Consider the following 16,353-nt stretch of genomic DNA (forward strand, 5'->3'; position numbering starts at 1 on the left):
GCAAAATTAAAGTTTTGGAGTGGCCTAGTCAAAGTCCTGACTTGAACCCGATTGAGATGCTGTGGCAGGACCTTACACAGGCGGTTCATGTTCGAAAACCTTTCAGTGTGGCTGAACTAAAGCAGTTCTGCAAAGAGTGGGCCAAAATTCCACCACAGCATTGTGAAAGAGTAATCTCCAGTATCGGAAGCGTTTGGTTGCAGTTGCTGCTACTAAACGTGGCACAACCAGCTATTAAGTTTAAGGGGGCAGTTAGTTTTTCACATGGGTGATATAGGTGTTGGATAACTTTTTTGCTTCAATATATATATATATATATATATATATATATATTTGAAAACTGTATTTTGTGTTTTCTTGGGTTTCCTTTGTTTTAGGTTAAATCTCGTTTGAAGATCTAAAACAATTTTGTATGAAAAATAAAAAAAAAAATAGAAGAAATCAAAAATATTTCTTCACAGCACTGTACCATTGATTTATATTGTTTTACAGAAAACTAATTTGAACAGGCTCACCCAAACCCTATTCCTAATAAGAAAACAGTTTATGTTTACAAATAATAAAAAACATTACATAATTTATGATTTAGGACAACTCAGATTTAGCTCATTTCTGGGGACAATTTTGTCCCCAAACTATAAAACACACACACACACACACAAACAAACAAGTTGCACACACAGAACTGTTCATAATGGTGTGTTTTAGAGTTCTTTTCTTCACATACATTTTTTTTTCTTGTATGCACATAAAAACCACAAACCGTCTTCAAATGCATAACACCACATAATGCTGCAACCTGATGTTAACTGAATTTTATTTTGTATAACAAACCAATTTTGTAACTTTAGTATGTTGACTTGAGTTCCAAACAGTGTTCTGTATTGGTTTAGTTTAAATCAATAATATTTAGTTCTGACTGTGTATAAGACGATGAGGTTAGACCTTGATGTGACGGTTCATGGCAGTCGACTGGGCGGCCCGAACAAGCCCCTCCAGCTCTGCTCCACTGTAGTTCTTGGTTTCAACAGCCAGCTCCTTTATGTCAACATCTTTTGCCAGCATGTTAGACTGCCTCATCTTTGCTGTGTGTATACTCAGAATCTGAAGGCGGCCCACTTCATCAGGCAGGCCTGGAGAAGAATAAATTCTTACCTTATTAATTAGCTGTAAAAAAATGGAATGTGGAAATAGATAAACAGCATGTGTCAATATGGCTAAACACCCCATGAAATAATTTGACCAGCACAGTTTTCTGTCCTGTGTTGGCGCATTTTCTTTTAAAACAGAAAGTTTAAGCAGGATATATCGAAGGGTTTGTTATTTTTTTTTAAATAACCAATAGACTTCAGGTACATCACATCCATTAACATTAATTTGCTTGGACAAAAATCTGTGTACTGCAAGACAGGTCATCAATATTTTTGGTCTGTTTCTCTAGAAGACAAATACTTTCTAAATGTGTATATCTGCAAAAAGTTAATTTTGTCAATGTTTAGGAGTAAACTAGAATACAAATGGTATGATTGCAAGCACATGGTCTAATACACTACAAAACTCCTTTTTCGATTTCATGGGGTCCTTGAAGAAATTAGCCATGATGGCTAGTTCTCACCAATCTCCATTTTGACCTCCATTCTACCAGGCCTCAAGAGGGCTTCATCGATCAGGTCAGGCCTGTTGGTCATCCCTTAAATAGACGATGATTGAATAATGAGAGCAAAGCTAAATCAATGCACATACTGAATATGCAACAAAAAATTAGAGGGTGATTTAACATCAGTATAGACAAAACAGGGTCAATCCTTATAGCCCTACTTGTCTGATCTCAAAGGATATCCTCACCAATAACCAGGATGTTGTTGAGCTGCTCTACACCATCGATCTTGGACAGTAGCTGGTTGACCACAGTGTCATGGACCCCCGTGCTGCCTGCCATGCTGCCACGTTGCTTACAGATGGCATCAATCTCATCAAATATGATGATGTGCAGACCGCTGTTGGCCCCCAACTTCAAAAGCCAAAAAAGAGAAAGAAGTATTATGCTAGAGAAGACATCAAAACATTTGCCAAGCAGTGTGGCACAATGTTTAAAAATCTAGGCTGCTAACTGAAAGGTTGTACGTTCAAATTCCACAAAGGGTCCCTTGAGCACACCATTGAACCCTAGGTTGTTCCAGAAGAATTGTCAAGGTAATTAGGTATGTATCATAATGGCCAACAACCACCTAGTCAATTATTGTGGCCAGCTAGTTTATCTGGAATATTTTTTCTCAATTTGCGGCGGTGCTTTAATATGCAGTGCTTTCGGTAATAGGCAGTTTGCACTGTAAAATATCTTGGGAAAAGTTTTTAAAAGTTTTAGTGTTTTTAAATTTCTTCTTTTTTAAAAGTCAACACAGCCATGCACATTCAGACAGACGTCTCTGACCGTTGTGTTGTTTTTTTGTGTGTTCCAGCATGAGCTTTGCATTTTTAAAATACTGTGTCAAGTTAAAAATCCTCAACATTTTAAAACACAAGACTCATTCTGATGTGCTAGGTCTAGCTGTTTTGGAACCCAAGAATGTGGCCTTTGGAAACAGCCCCTAAAAACTAATCTGATCAGTGTCAGTTGAACCGAAACCTTATATTTAAAATCTATATGCTTCAAATTTTTGCCATTAAACCCTCCAAAAATGGGCCCCGTTCACTTCCATTGTAAGTGCCTCATTGTAATCTCGATTTTTGCTTCTTTTTTTAAGGAGGGATGAGTCGAAGTTCATTTTTGTGGTAATCAAAATTATGCCACAAATGCTGTCGATTGAGCTTAACTTGCATTGAACCTGGAATATTCCTGTAAAGTTGATTAGTCAACTGGTCGTTTTGGAAAATATGTCATTTTGCACATCCCTACCTATAATAAATGTAATTTTGTGTCACTTTATCTAAAAATGTCTGCTAAATAACTACTTACTTAAATTCTTAATAAATCAGGGAAAAGGAAATGAGAAAAAAAATCCCATACCGAGTTCTTATCCATGGTTTAATGCCAGGCTAGTGAATGGACTATGACCGTACAAACGCTGAGTGAACATTGTAACAATGGTTTACAATTCTTCATCTCGGAGGCTGTCAGGACATGGGTCATAACATTTAGCACAGATGGGCGGCCACTATGAGTGTGCGTGGCTTCCCGTGAGTCAGGGTGAGGGGTTAGAGATAGCTGAGCGCTCTCATTAAGAGGTGCCGAGTGAGCTCCTCAATGTCATGTAGCCACACAGTCTACCGGCACAACAACATCATACAGAGCCAGCCATTCACTGCCAACACTTTGTGACACAACACCCTTTGGGTAAAAACAAAGTGTGATAATGTTTCTAAGCAAACACAAGGCCGTTTACAGTAATTCAGTAAGTATATTTCAACAATTTGGAGTTATTTGTAGAGTTGCTGGAGGGCCCAAAAATCAGGAACAAGCTTGTGTAAAAACAGCATCCTTCGTACAAACCGAAGTTTGCCTGCCATCAAATTTTGACTGTTGGCAAAGCGCTCTCTTTTCAGAGTGTCGAATATCGGTGGGTTCAGTCTCTGAGCCAGATGAATGTAGGGGTGTTCAAAACGTCTGTGTGGTCATTCTAAGTGAACAATGATTTGTGAAGTGAAAGAATGGAGGTTTTTCTGAGTGTGTAGTGTTTAATAATTTGTATGAAACATCCTAATGTCTCCACTGCATTTTCTGTTTTCTTACCCGCTTCTGCTCATCTTCTGCATCAGCAAACAGCTTTCTGATGTTGGCCTCTGATTCGCCCACATATTTGTTGAGAATCTCAGGCCCGTTGACCACCTTGGGTTCTCTGGCATTCAGCATTTTACCAATCTGACGTGCCATCAGGGTTTTACCACAGCCGGGCGGCCCAAACAACAAGATCCCCTTCACATGTTTACAGCCTGCGGTGAAAGAAGGGGTTTGTGGGGTGAAGAGACAAAATCTACTGCATAAACACAAGACTGTCTTAGTGTTGGAGACCTCCCAAGATGTCGCAAAAATGGCAGTTGTTCTCAACTGATTTTGCTCCAGAACCACGATTTTACATTGGACATCAAGTGGCGAAAAAACACAGTACCAAATTTGTTTCTCATACAACCAAAAACATGCTTAAAAGGAAACATTGCAATGTATTATTAATTTATTATACTACGTCAGCTAAAACTATGTTTCATTGTTTTCAAGGATGAGGGGTTGTCACACAACCTGTCTATGGACCTTATTCACGTTAGCGTCATCTTTGATTTTTAATGGGAATGAAAACAAGGCTGTGAGGGATCGACTTACAGTCTCTTCAATGGGCTGTACTGCAGTTTAAAGTGTTTTTGGATCGTTCCACGGACAAAACATTGATAATAAAATATCTGTCCAAGAACATTCAGTATACAAAGAACTGAGTTGTGGAAAATCAGATGTGATCTAGGAGCTTTATACAGCTTTATACCGTTCATGCCATTGAAGAGATCTAAGTCTATTCCTCACAGCCTCGTTGTCATTACCATTGAAAAACACAGATAGTTGCCATTAGCCTAATTGACCCTTCGCTAAGCTCCACCCCCTTGATTACCGTTGCTTGCACTGACAAGCTTTGCAGAACTTCCCATAGGAATAAATGGGAGAATACCATAAATGGCATGGTTTTTGGCTAAATATTTCCATAAACGGAATTTATAATATTCTTATGTGGGCTGGAATGAAGAGTTACATTCTAAAGCATATTTACATAAGACATTTTTTTTTTAAATAATTGTTAAATTAAACAGTAATTTGATTGAAAACTGTGGAGACAATGAATCAGAATTGAGGCAAACAATTATCACAGTCACTTGAAAAGAGAAAAGCGCCATTTGATAGGGATTACACACCTAATAACATTAGTTTAAGCAAACAGAACTGCTCATAACACACTCACTATGATGCAGTGAACTATCACCGGCATCAGCACACACACAAAAAAGTAACAAACACAGTTTAACAAATCAAATCATGTAGGCAAGTTGTTTTCACAGTAGCACTAGGGCTGCTCGATCATAATCATGATTATTTTGGTCAATACTGAGATCACGATTATTTAACACGATTATTCACTGACTTTGGAAACATCATGCATTTACTGAACTTTTTTTTTAAAAAACTTGTCTTTTTAACAGTGGATTTCCATAAACTTGAAATGTAAACTGCACTGGGTAGGGAAGGAGGCTATTGTCATATGATAATTATTTTATGTTATGTATTGTAGTCGAATAAAGGAAAGCCTCCATCGCCATCATTTACAGCAGGGATGCTCACACTTCTGTGGAATGAGCTCTACTTTTTCATCATGTTATTGCAGCAAGATCTACTCATTAAAGGCTATACATTATCACAATACCAAAATTTCAGTAGTCTGTAGTGAAATTTGATGATTCTCAATACCAGCTTCAAAACCACAAAAATAACAACACTAACTAATATGTTAATTATGGAAGAATGGTTTTAAGTTCTTAAGTAATTATTCAAGACTAGTAAACAGTCAGTAATACAATAACAACAAAAAACAGCAATGAATAGAAATAGATTAAAAATAATAGAACAAAAAATACAAATTAAGAAAATCCAGTGCATTTTTAACAGCTTTAAAGGATTTTAACAGCAGTATCAAGTATTCAAGTAAACATTCAGAATGAAGTAGTAAAACTACTACTGGTATTTACTGTATGATTATTATAATGACACACTACACTAGACAGCAGCAGATCTATTAGCTTACATTTATACATACAAGTCCGACAATTGAATACAAATCCGCTTTTTTTCTCCGTTGTTTACATTCACTTTAGACATCACTCTCTGTGTTTACATGAATGCCTAACCAAGACAGGCATTTTGGCTGAATTCTGAAATGTATTTGACCGTTCATGTGCACATTAGCCAAGCATTGAACACGCGCACATTCAGCACACACACATACGCCACCTGTCAATCAAACAGGGCGCAGCTGTTACTAGATCGCTGGCGAATTATAAAATTATGTGTTCTGGATTACTTTTAACAGCAGAATAAAAATATGAACTTTCTAATAAGTGACACAGGCCTTGGCTATCACAAATATAGCCAGTTATTTTTTCATTATTGACGTTTTAATCAGTCTGCTTGTCCGGTCGGGCAAGTAAAATTCTCTTTCACTTGCCCCTTCAAAAATCCACTTGTCCCGGACAAGCTTTAATGTCGAACCCTGATTAAACATTGTATTCAACATTCTCCGATAACAATTTTTTTCTTCTGCAGTATAGCTCCTAAAGTAAATGTACTTTGTTTTAAATGTGTTTTAGAAATTATTTGGGAAAACAAGCCAAAAAAAGACTAATCAAAATCATATTTTGTTCCAGCGTATAATGGGCTAAGACTACACTCTCTCACTTTTATGTTCACTTCAATCCATCTTTAACTCACAAAAAACAAACGTTCTCTTCTTAACAGAGCTGCGTATCGCCGATTTTCTTCATGATAAGATACACACAGTGAACGTGACACATAGCCTATATTATGATTCACTATGTTGCGAGCCATCACGTTATAATCTATCTGCAGCAAACGCGTGCGAGTGACGAGTGTCGCCGCGCCAGAGTGTGCATCAGCCAGGAGAAGATTCAATCTCTTCCCCGGTCACTTCATGCAACTCATAGAAATGCCAGTTTCAGAGTTTATTTTCATAACCGCTTACTTATTATCTGAACTTTAATAAAGGATGCTTTAAAGATATAACGCCGGAGTGTTTCATTGCGAAACGGAAAGCGGCACAATCATCGTTTTATCTCAATTATCTTCTTTTCATAATCTTTGGAAGCCAAAATCGTAATTGAAAATTAAATGTTATTAATCGCCCAGCCCTAAGTAGCACACAGGCCTTTTTTAATGAGAAATGACATTTGAATCAGGCAAGGGTCTTTTCTCAGACAAATGCCCTGTTTTTGGTTAACAACATCTGTTGGCTGCCATTTTGGAGAGAACGGGAAGGCTGCAGATAACCAGGAGGCCTGAGATGGGAATCAGTATGGCCATTTACTCCTGATGACAGACTCAGGTTGAGGGAGGGCAGGAGTCCAGACTCTTCATAGAGGAGAAGGACGAGGCTGTGGCTGGGCAGGCTAAAATGACCTATAGGTGGTGAGTTTTGGGAGAAACTGGGTGCATTGGTGTAAACTCCCACCCAAGCTCTGTCTGACAATAACATACTCAGACACACACACACCTTCATTCAGCACCTGGGCTCCAAAACGAACCCCAATTAGGCGCTCACCTTTGTGCTATCAAGACCCGCCATCTCATTAGAACAGCCAGCTGCCCGAGCAAGAGGCCAACTCCTGCAGCCATCACCACCCACAAAGGTCATCTCTCTCTCTCTTTCTCTCTCTCTCTCGCACACACACACAAACACAGCACTCTATTGTAGGCTATGTGTGTTTGCATACATGATTGAGGCTGAATTGTGTAATTTCTAAGCATCACCAAACAAAATTTTAAAAATAATCACTGTTTACAAACAGATTTCAGAAAACTCCCCCATCTTAAATGTCAAAACAATTACACACATCAGCTTTAAAAGTGCACTCAGTAACTTTTGTCTTTGTGTCAACTTACACTTACACTGACACCTAGCAGCTTGGATGCAGCATCATTTAAAATCAAAAGTTTTCAGTTTCAGATGTCATTGTAGAAATGTAGTATTCACAGTCAGCCATGATTACTTTAATCAATGAGTGAAAGTGTCAAATAACAGGACGGTTACTGAGATTATGCGAGTAGTATTTGGCTGGACATGTGATTCTAACATGGCAGCTCCCATGTGCGGACCCTCTCCATGTAGAAAAAAAAATGCTTTTTAAAGGTTACTGATATGACTGGAGTCTTTATTTTTATGTGAGCGGTCATGATTTCTTACATATATTGCAAAATTACAATTCATGTCTTTAGGAGTTAAATGTTTTTTAATGAAGAAAAAATTACTGAGTGCACCTTTAAGTCATCTGACAATTTAGAACAAAAGGCCCTTCAGAGTTGTGATTTTATGAAATAAAATGAGAAGTGCTCTTTAACGTCACAGTTTTGAAGTGTACTGAACAATCCTTCCAGGAAATCTAAATGAAGAAGGCTTGCAACTAGCAACTATTTTGACAACTGCTTAATAAATGGATAATGGCACAAAACTAGATTTTTACATTTGCCTAAGGGTGGGTGGTGGTTGCTATTGCCAGCCTCACTGCTATGATAAAGTGTTGTGGTTGCTTACCAGGGCATCACTTTGCAAGATATTCTGAGTGGTTTTACACACGTTGCTATGTGGTTGCTAGGTACATGCTTCCTGGCCCAAGTCAAAAGTGCCACCCCAAGTCTCTATAATATCCAATTTCCTACATATGGCTTGGGTTCCTTCTTCAAGATTTTTTACTTATTTTACCATCCGCCAGGCAAAAATAGCATGTTCAACTGCTTAGAAAATTAATAGAACACCTCTCCTCAACAAGCCACATGATTTGAGGTATCATTCATGTCTGTAGTACAAATGGTGCAGAACAAGTTACACACTGAAGTTAAATACTTATGGTTAGAGGTTTGTTCAAATCCTTGACCCAAAGTATGAGCAACAGTAACACTGATTCTTGCCTTGGCAACCACCACTAAAAATGTTTTTGGCCGCACTTTGAAAACAGCAGCAGAATGGTATAAAATAATAATAAAACCACAAACTAAGTGTTAACAGGTTGGAGGTACAATGTTCTGCAGGAACACACATTCCCTCTTCTGAACATGTAATCAGTTCTGAAGTCAGACGACTTTTTCCTTGTAGTGACGTCATATAAGGGACTCTACATTTCTCAGTAATATTATTACAGTTAGGCTACTGTTCTTATGAAAAAATATTTGGTCCCGCTTTATATTAGGTGTCTTTACTGAGTACTAACATTAAAATACATACAATACAAACTACATCATGTTCTACAAAAATATCACAAGATTAACATTTTCTGCTACTGAGTTTGAGGTACGGGTAGGTTTAAAGGTAGGGTTAGGGTTTTGGTTAGGGGTAAGGTAACCAGTGTAACTACAGATGTAATAAAATGCATGTATTTTAAATGTAAGTACAATGCAACAACATGTATGTACATAATAAGTCCATTGTATCATATGTTTAATTACATAGTAGTTAAAGAAACCTTATATAAAGTGGGTCCAAATATTGTTACTTGTGCTACATGATGGTGTGATACGTGATGGCACTCCCTTTCCAGATTACACACATGCACACATTGACTGGCATGCATGCACATGGTCCATGGTGTAATTTAGTCGCTTGCTAACTGTTAAGTTAGGACAGGATGTTTTGTGAAATAGAAATACTTGAAAGTATTGGAATACATGTCAACTTGACATGGAAACCTGGCTACATGAAACTATAGGCTTATGTCCTTCTTTAAAGCACTTAATCTAAAGGGCTCCCATGCTTTGGATAGCTGGGTCATACACTTTTTTTATACTGCAGCTTGCTCTGTGGTCTCCACCATTTTTAAATGTGTTTCTCCATGCCACAGTGCACACAATGTTTTTTATAATCAATTCTTGTCAATTAGTTTTTGCAGACAAAGACATTGTCTAAAGACTGAGAACAGAATGCAGACAGCAGCTTCAAATTGCAAATGATTATACTTAATACTTTCACAGCAGGAGTCTGATGGGAATTTTTTGTTGGATAGAATCTTTAACAATTGTTGAATTGCTTAGAGGGTGCATATGAATCATAAACAGTCTAAAATCACAACACAATCAGACTGCAGTCTGACAAAATATAATTCAAACTTGGCTTGAATGTAAGCCAATGGCGAAAAAAAAAACAAAAAAAACAGAGATGACAACATAATCATCATGGGTTGACATTTTCTAAAAGACTTGAACGTTCTCTCATTTATGGTTAGGATGAGGGACTAGGAGTGTCTGAGAGCTGTCAGTCCAATCTTTTAGCCACTGTTCTTTATTTTGGCTGTGCCTTCTTTCTCTCTCTCTTATACAGGAGTTGCAGCATACCGTGATTCATGTCGCCCACAACACGCAGTGCCTCTGCCTCACTGGCCACTTAAACTGAGGGGGATGTGGTTGGACAAAAATAGACAGTCCATGCCATGGAAAGAGGGAGATGGAAAGATATATATCTTTCCAGGGACAGAGATATATGCGTTTGTGGCAACATCACACAGTAGTTGTGACTGAAAGAGGCTGAGTGAAAGAAAGAGAAAGGCCCTGTTTACACCTGGTATTAAGATCCATCACAGATGATCCAATCGCAAGTGGTCAGGCGAGACACATACTGGTAGTAACTTCAAATGTGTTTTCTGTAAAAACTTGATTGGATTTCAAGGGGAGGGTCTCTGATTTTGTGACTACACAAGTAACCTACTATGTCAAAGTGTTACTACATGTACAGTGCTGTGAAAACATATTTGCTCCATCCTGAATTCTTCTGTTTTTGTGTATTTTTCATACTAAATTGTTTTAGATCTTCAGACGAGATATAACACAAAATGAAGGCAACCTGAGTAAACACAAAATACAATTTTCAAATATATATATATTTTATTGAAGCATAAATTTGATCTAACACCTATATCACCCATGTGAAAAACTAACTGCCCCCTTAAACTTAATAGCTGGTTGCACCACCTTTATCAGCAACAACTGCAACCAAATGCTTTCAATAACTGGAGATCACTCTTTCACAACGCTGTGGTGGAATTTTGGCCCACTCTTTTTTGCAGAACTGCTTTAGTTCAGCCACATTGGAGGGTTTTTGAGCATGAACTGCCTGTTTAAGGTCTTGCCACAGCATTTCAATCGGGTTCAAGTCAGGACTTTGACTAGGCCACTCCAAAACTTTAATTTTGCTTCTTTTGAGTCATTCAGAGGTGGACTTACTCCTATGCTTTGGATCATTGTCTTGTTGCATAATCCAGTTGCGCTTGAGCTTCAATTTACCGACTGATGAACGGACGTTCTCCTTTAGGATTTTCTGGTAGAGAGCAGAATTCATGTTTCCCCTCAATTACTGCAAGTCGTCCTGGACCTGAAGCAGCAAAGCTTCCCCACACCATCACACTACCACCAGCATGCTTGACCATAGGAATTATGTTGTTTTTTTTTTTGCGTAATTCTGTGTTTGATTTACACCAGATGTAACAGGACCCCTGTCTTCCAAACAGTTCCACTTTCGACCCATAAGTCCACTGAACATGATTCCCTCAAAAGGTTTGAGGATCACTGTGACGAGGAGGAGGGCGTGGCCGGGCCATGATGGAGCATGGCCGACGCTGAGTCAGCTGATCAGCAGGAGAGTGAGATAAGGGACGGCTGGAGGTGTCGAGAGAGAGACACATACGGCTGCGCTGCACGTTTATGTTGGTTTTAAGTTTACCATTAAACTTTATGTTTACTGTTCAGCCAGTTCCCACCTCCTCCTTGCCCATATTTTTTGTTTAAATGGATATTATGTTGAAATTGGCAGTCAGTCAACTTGGCAGTCAATTACCTAATATTCAATACAATTTTTGCTTTCATTCTAGTCACATTTTACATTAATTTTCACTGTAACATGAAAATTGTAATTAACAATTAGACAATTATGCAATTAAAGTGTAATTAGGTTCATAGGTACTGTAACACATAAACGGACGGGCAAGGAGGCGGCGAGAACCAGCAAACAGTAAACAAAGTTTAATGGTAAACTTAAAACCAACATAAACAAACATGCAGCGCGGCTGCGCGCGTCACTCTCTCTTGAACCAGCGCCTCCGGCCACCCCTTAACTCACTCTCCCGCTGATCAGCTGATTCAGCGCTGGCCGTGCTTCATCACGGCCCGGCCACGCCCTCTCCTCATCACAATCATCAAGGAGTGTTTTGGCTAAATTAGAGCCTTAATGTTCTTCTGGGTTAGCAGTTGGTTTTCGCCTAGCCACTCTTCCATGGATGGCATTTTTGGCCAGCGTCTTTCTGATAGTGGAGTCATGAACAGTGATTTTTATTGATGCGAGAAAGGCCTGCGGTTCCTTGGATGTTGTCCTTGGCTTTTTTGTAACTTCCTAGATGAGTCGTCGATGTGCTCTTGGAGGAATTTTGGAAGGTCGGCCACTTCTGGGAAGGTTCACAACTGTGCCAAGTTTTCTCCATTTGGAAATAATGGCTCTCAAAGTGGTTCTTTGGAGTCCCAGAGCCTTTGAAATATCTTTGTAACCCTTCCCAAACTGATGTATTTCAGTCACCTTTTTCCTCATCATTTCTGGAATTTCTTTCGACCTTGGCATAATGTGCTACTGGGTGAGCCAAATTCATGCTGCTGAAAAAGTTCTATTTAGGTGTTGATTTGATTGAACAGGGCTGGCAGTAATCAGGCTAACTGAACCCCATTTTGAATACAGTTTCATAGATTTGGGGATTTAGTAACTAAGGGCAAATACTTTTTCACACTGGCCTAGTTGGTATTGGACAATGTTTTTGCTTCAATAAATAACATTATCACTTAAAAACTGTATTTTGTGCTTACTCAGTTTGCCTTTGAATTTTTTTAAACAATTTAGTATGAGATATACACAAAAACAGAAGAAATCAGGATGGGGACAAATACTTTTTAACAGCACTGTATATAATACTTTTTATTTTTTTAATTTCTGCACATCACAGATTATTTATTGATTTTTAATCAGGCTCTTATATTAAATATAGTATGGCACCAAAATAACCACAAAAATCAATTTTGACTTGCCCCTCCTTTTCTTAAAAAAATAAAAATAAATCTGGGTTACAGTGAGGCACTTACAATGAAAGTGAATGGGGGCCAATCGATAAACGTTAAAATACTCACTATATTAAATGTATAGCCACAAGACGTAAACAATATGCTTGTTAACATGATTTTAGTGTGAAAAAAATCACTTACTAACCTTTTCTGTGTAAAGTTATAGCCAAGTTTATAACTTCATTGCCATGACAATGTAAAGTCAACAAACCCTAAAACAACTGTAAAAATTATGATTTAAACAACTTCACAGCTCAAATAATGCATGAGTTTTAACAGAATAATTCATGTATGTGCTTTTATAATATTATAAGCTTCACATTTGTGCATTTAAACCCTCCATAAATTGGCCCCATTCACTTCCATTGTAAATGCCTCACTATAACTTTGATTTCTGCTTTTTTTTTTTTTTTTTTTTTTAAAAAGGACAAAAGAAAAGGAGGGACAAGTAAACTAATTTTTTGTGGTAATCAACATTATGCCACAAATGCTGTCGATTGAGCTTAATTTGTATTGAACCCAGAATATTCTTTTAAGTCTTGTTTGTTCATCTGTATATGTCTGGCATTAGGTACAGGTACATAACCTGCCAATTTTAAACCTTTGTTTTAGTGCATCATATGATTGACAGGTGAGTAAGTGGTCCTTTGCTGTTGTCCAGAAGGTATCAGAATGGATTAGTATTTCCACAAAAAATGTGATGTGGTCACATTCGTTTTCAACTACTTCCGAATATGGTTTGAGTGATCCAAATAACGAAACATTTTGGAACCTGCTTACACTTGTATTTATTGATTGGATTATCCAAAACGGATGTTAGTACCAGTTGTAAACTGGGTCAAAGAGAGAGAAAATTGTGAGCAAGGGACAAACACGACTCACCCATCTGCTCCACTATATCTGGAGGAAAGACTCGAGAGGCGAAGGCCCGGCGGAAGATGTCCGAGAACTCCTTGTCCAGGCCTCCAATGCCCATGCGCTCAAAGTTCCAGTCGGGGTTGATAATGGACTGGCGAGAGCCTTTGGTCTTTGCTTTTCCTGGGGAAGAAAGAACAAGTTGCTGAGGAACACTAAATACATTAAGGAAAAAAAAATCATATTTACTCTTCACTCATCAAAGTAAAACTTGGTTCAATCTATGTGAAGTACAAAAAAAGTTGAGTAGAGATGACAATTAGAGATTTATTCCTGAGGAGAAAACTCTCATTCTCTTTCAGCCATGTGCTCTGACTGCCATCTTGTGGTATAGTTAAGCCCACTAACATCTATCTACTGTTGTGGTTAGTCATGACAGTTCGCTAGAGTTAAGAAAAACCCTAATGATGTATTATTAGCAGCTGCCAATGGTGTAACAACCACAATGAGTCCTTAGGTTAACAGTATTTTTTTTTTAAAAAGACAAGAAATCAAACAGGGATTCTATATAATAGAGGGCCCCTGAAACCTTGAACAAAACACCTTAAAAGGTACTCCAATCTCAAAGTCCACTCTTTGCATGTTATTAAGCCCTGGCGGAAGAGGAATATATTCCTCTGTTACCTTAAAGAACCAAACAACATTTAAAAAACGAATTACACAGTGAACAGGTCCCACAAAATGACTCAAAATGTATTTTTATCCTCTCTGTCATGATTAGCTAAATACTGTATGTATTGTATTGTATTTAGGAGTGTTCTGAAGACACATACTGGACCATCAGTAGCACATTAACAAAAGCTTGTTAATAAGGAGCTATATACGCATGTGAGATACAGGGTGAATTCCAAACTGCATTTTTGTGCCCTTGAAGGGCACTGCGGGAAGGGGACATAACGCTCAAAGGGTCGTTCCAAACAAAAGACTGTTAGCGAAGTGTACATTCATACAGTAATGCTATGTTCAATTCAGAGTGCCCACATCAAGAGCTCTGCCCTTTGAAGTGAGTAGGGTGTAGGTATGATCACTTTCGATTGGAATTCGGCCACAATGGTGGTGTGTGTTTGCAAGGTAAACACTAACCAATCAAATTTAGAGATGAGCTCTCGGCTTTTTCAAAAATCACCTGACTGTTGCCGTGCAACAGACCAATCTCAATCTGAAAAATGGAAACAGAGAACACAATTGAAGCTATTTTATTTTTGCATCAATTTAAAACAGTGAAACAATAACTAGCATTACTGGAATGAGAAAAAAAATGGATGATCTGTGAGTGGAAGTATAATTTCCTAGTTAAATGATACATCCGCAGTAAAGAAGTACCTTCTGTTTTTTGCTAGAGTTTTGCTCGCCCCTGAGGATGCTGGGATCCATGGCCTCGATATCTTTTATGACCAGTCCAAAGAGCTTATCACAGTAGCTGAAGACAAACTGTCAAAGAAATGATGCAGACTGTATTTCCAAACTGTCCTGCAATATCCAAATGCTAAAAAAAAATGCTCATTTCATTTAAAAGGTCAAAATGTTACAAGCAGCTAGTCTTCAGTCAGAACTGTGGCTTTGGGTCAGCTCTTTGATGTCTTACCTGCTGGCCCATGCTAAAAGCCTGTGCGTTGAAAAACTGGATAAATTCAATGGCCATTTTATCCGAGTCATAAGGGTTGCTGTCGACGCTCTTCTTCTGCAGGAAGTCAATCTCTAGTGTCATGGTTCCGACATACTGTCTTGATGGGTCAAAGTTGTAGATACTGACTGTAAGCAAGACAACAGACAGATGGGGGTTATAAGACAACTGTCACTATTGAGGGTTTTTGTTTGAGGAACTTTTTCTATTGATTTGCATATTTTTTTCAGGGCAATGTTAACAAACTGCTCTCCAGATTTAAAATCAAAATGACTTAACATTGAATTCTTGGAAAAGCAAATTCATCTAAATTCCTACAGAGTCACTTAGAGGACAGGGCGAGACATTATTTTCTAAAATAGTTTTGCGTTCCCTCACAATAGTTTGGGTTCCCTCGCAATAAGTTTTGCATGCCCTCGCAATAGTATGCGTTCCCTCGCAATAATATTTTTTGCGTTCCCTTGCAACAGTTTGCACTCCCTCACAATAAGTTTTGCGTGCCCTCGCAATAGCTTGTGTTTTGGCGGAAATAATTTTTATATAGTAATAATGTAGTAACCATGACTGTTGTAGGCTTTTTTGTTTTCTGTTGGAAACCATGGTTTTAATACAGTATACTGTATCCATATAGTAACCATAGTTTTACTACAGATTAACCAAGGTAATTCTTGTGGTTACTATGGGTTTTACTACAAATTACTTGTAGTAAAACCACAATAACCACAAAATAATATTTTTATTAGCATCGTTTTAACTTTCCTGTATTATTACTATGGTTTAACTACAGATATAAAGGTTAAAATATGGTAACTATAGTAAAACCATGGTAAATTTATTGCGAAGGCATGCCAAACTAATGCGAGGGCACACAAAACTTATTGTGAGAGCACGCAAAACTATTTCAGAAAACAAATTCCCGCCCTGTCCTCTAAGGGGCTCCGTAAATTCCTAAACAGCTGGCCAAAAG

General features: G+C 38.1%; 1 protein-coding gene across 2 annotated transcripts in view; it reads right to left on the reverse strand.

Moving 5' to 3' along the window:
- Window positions 1–16,353, reverse strand: part of LOC127423110 (vesicle-fusing ATPase-like) — a 38,355-nt gene that overhangs the window by 18,089 nt on the left and 3,913 nt on the right. For both annotated transcript variants that reach the window (XM_051667172.1, XM_051667170.1), the window contains 8 exons: window positions 15,348–15,514; window positions 15,086–15,193; window positions 14,846–14,921; window positions 13,730–13,885; window positions 3,731–3,930; window positions 1,846–2,011; window positions 1,616–1,690; window positions 946–1,133 (listed from right to left, as the gene is read on the reverse strand). In XM_051667172.1, coding sequence (XP_051523132.1) covers window positions 946–1,133; window positions 1,616–1,690; window positions 1,846–2,011; window positions 3,731–3,930; window positions 13,730–13,885; window positions 14,846–14,921; window positions 15,086–15,193; window positions 15,348–15,514 — 1,136 coding nt within the window. The remainder of the gene's footprint in view (window positions 1–945; window positions 1,134–1,615; window positions 1,691–1,845; window positions 2,012–3,730; window positions 3,931–13,729; window positions 13,886–14,845; window positions 14,922–15,085; window positions 15,194–15,347; window positions 15,515–16,353) is intronic.

This window comes from Myxocyprinus asiaticus, chromosome 32, assembly GCF_019703515.2.
Source record: "Myxocyprinus asiaticus isolate MX2 ecotype Aquarium Trade chromosome 32, UBuf_Myxa_2, whole genome shotgun sequence".
Taxonomy (NCBI): Eukaryota; Metazoa; Chordata; class Actinopteri; order Cypriniformes; family Catostomidae; genus Myxocyprinus; species Myxocyprinus asiaticus.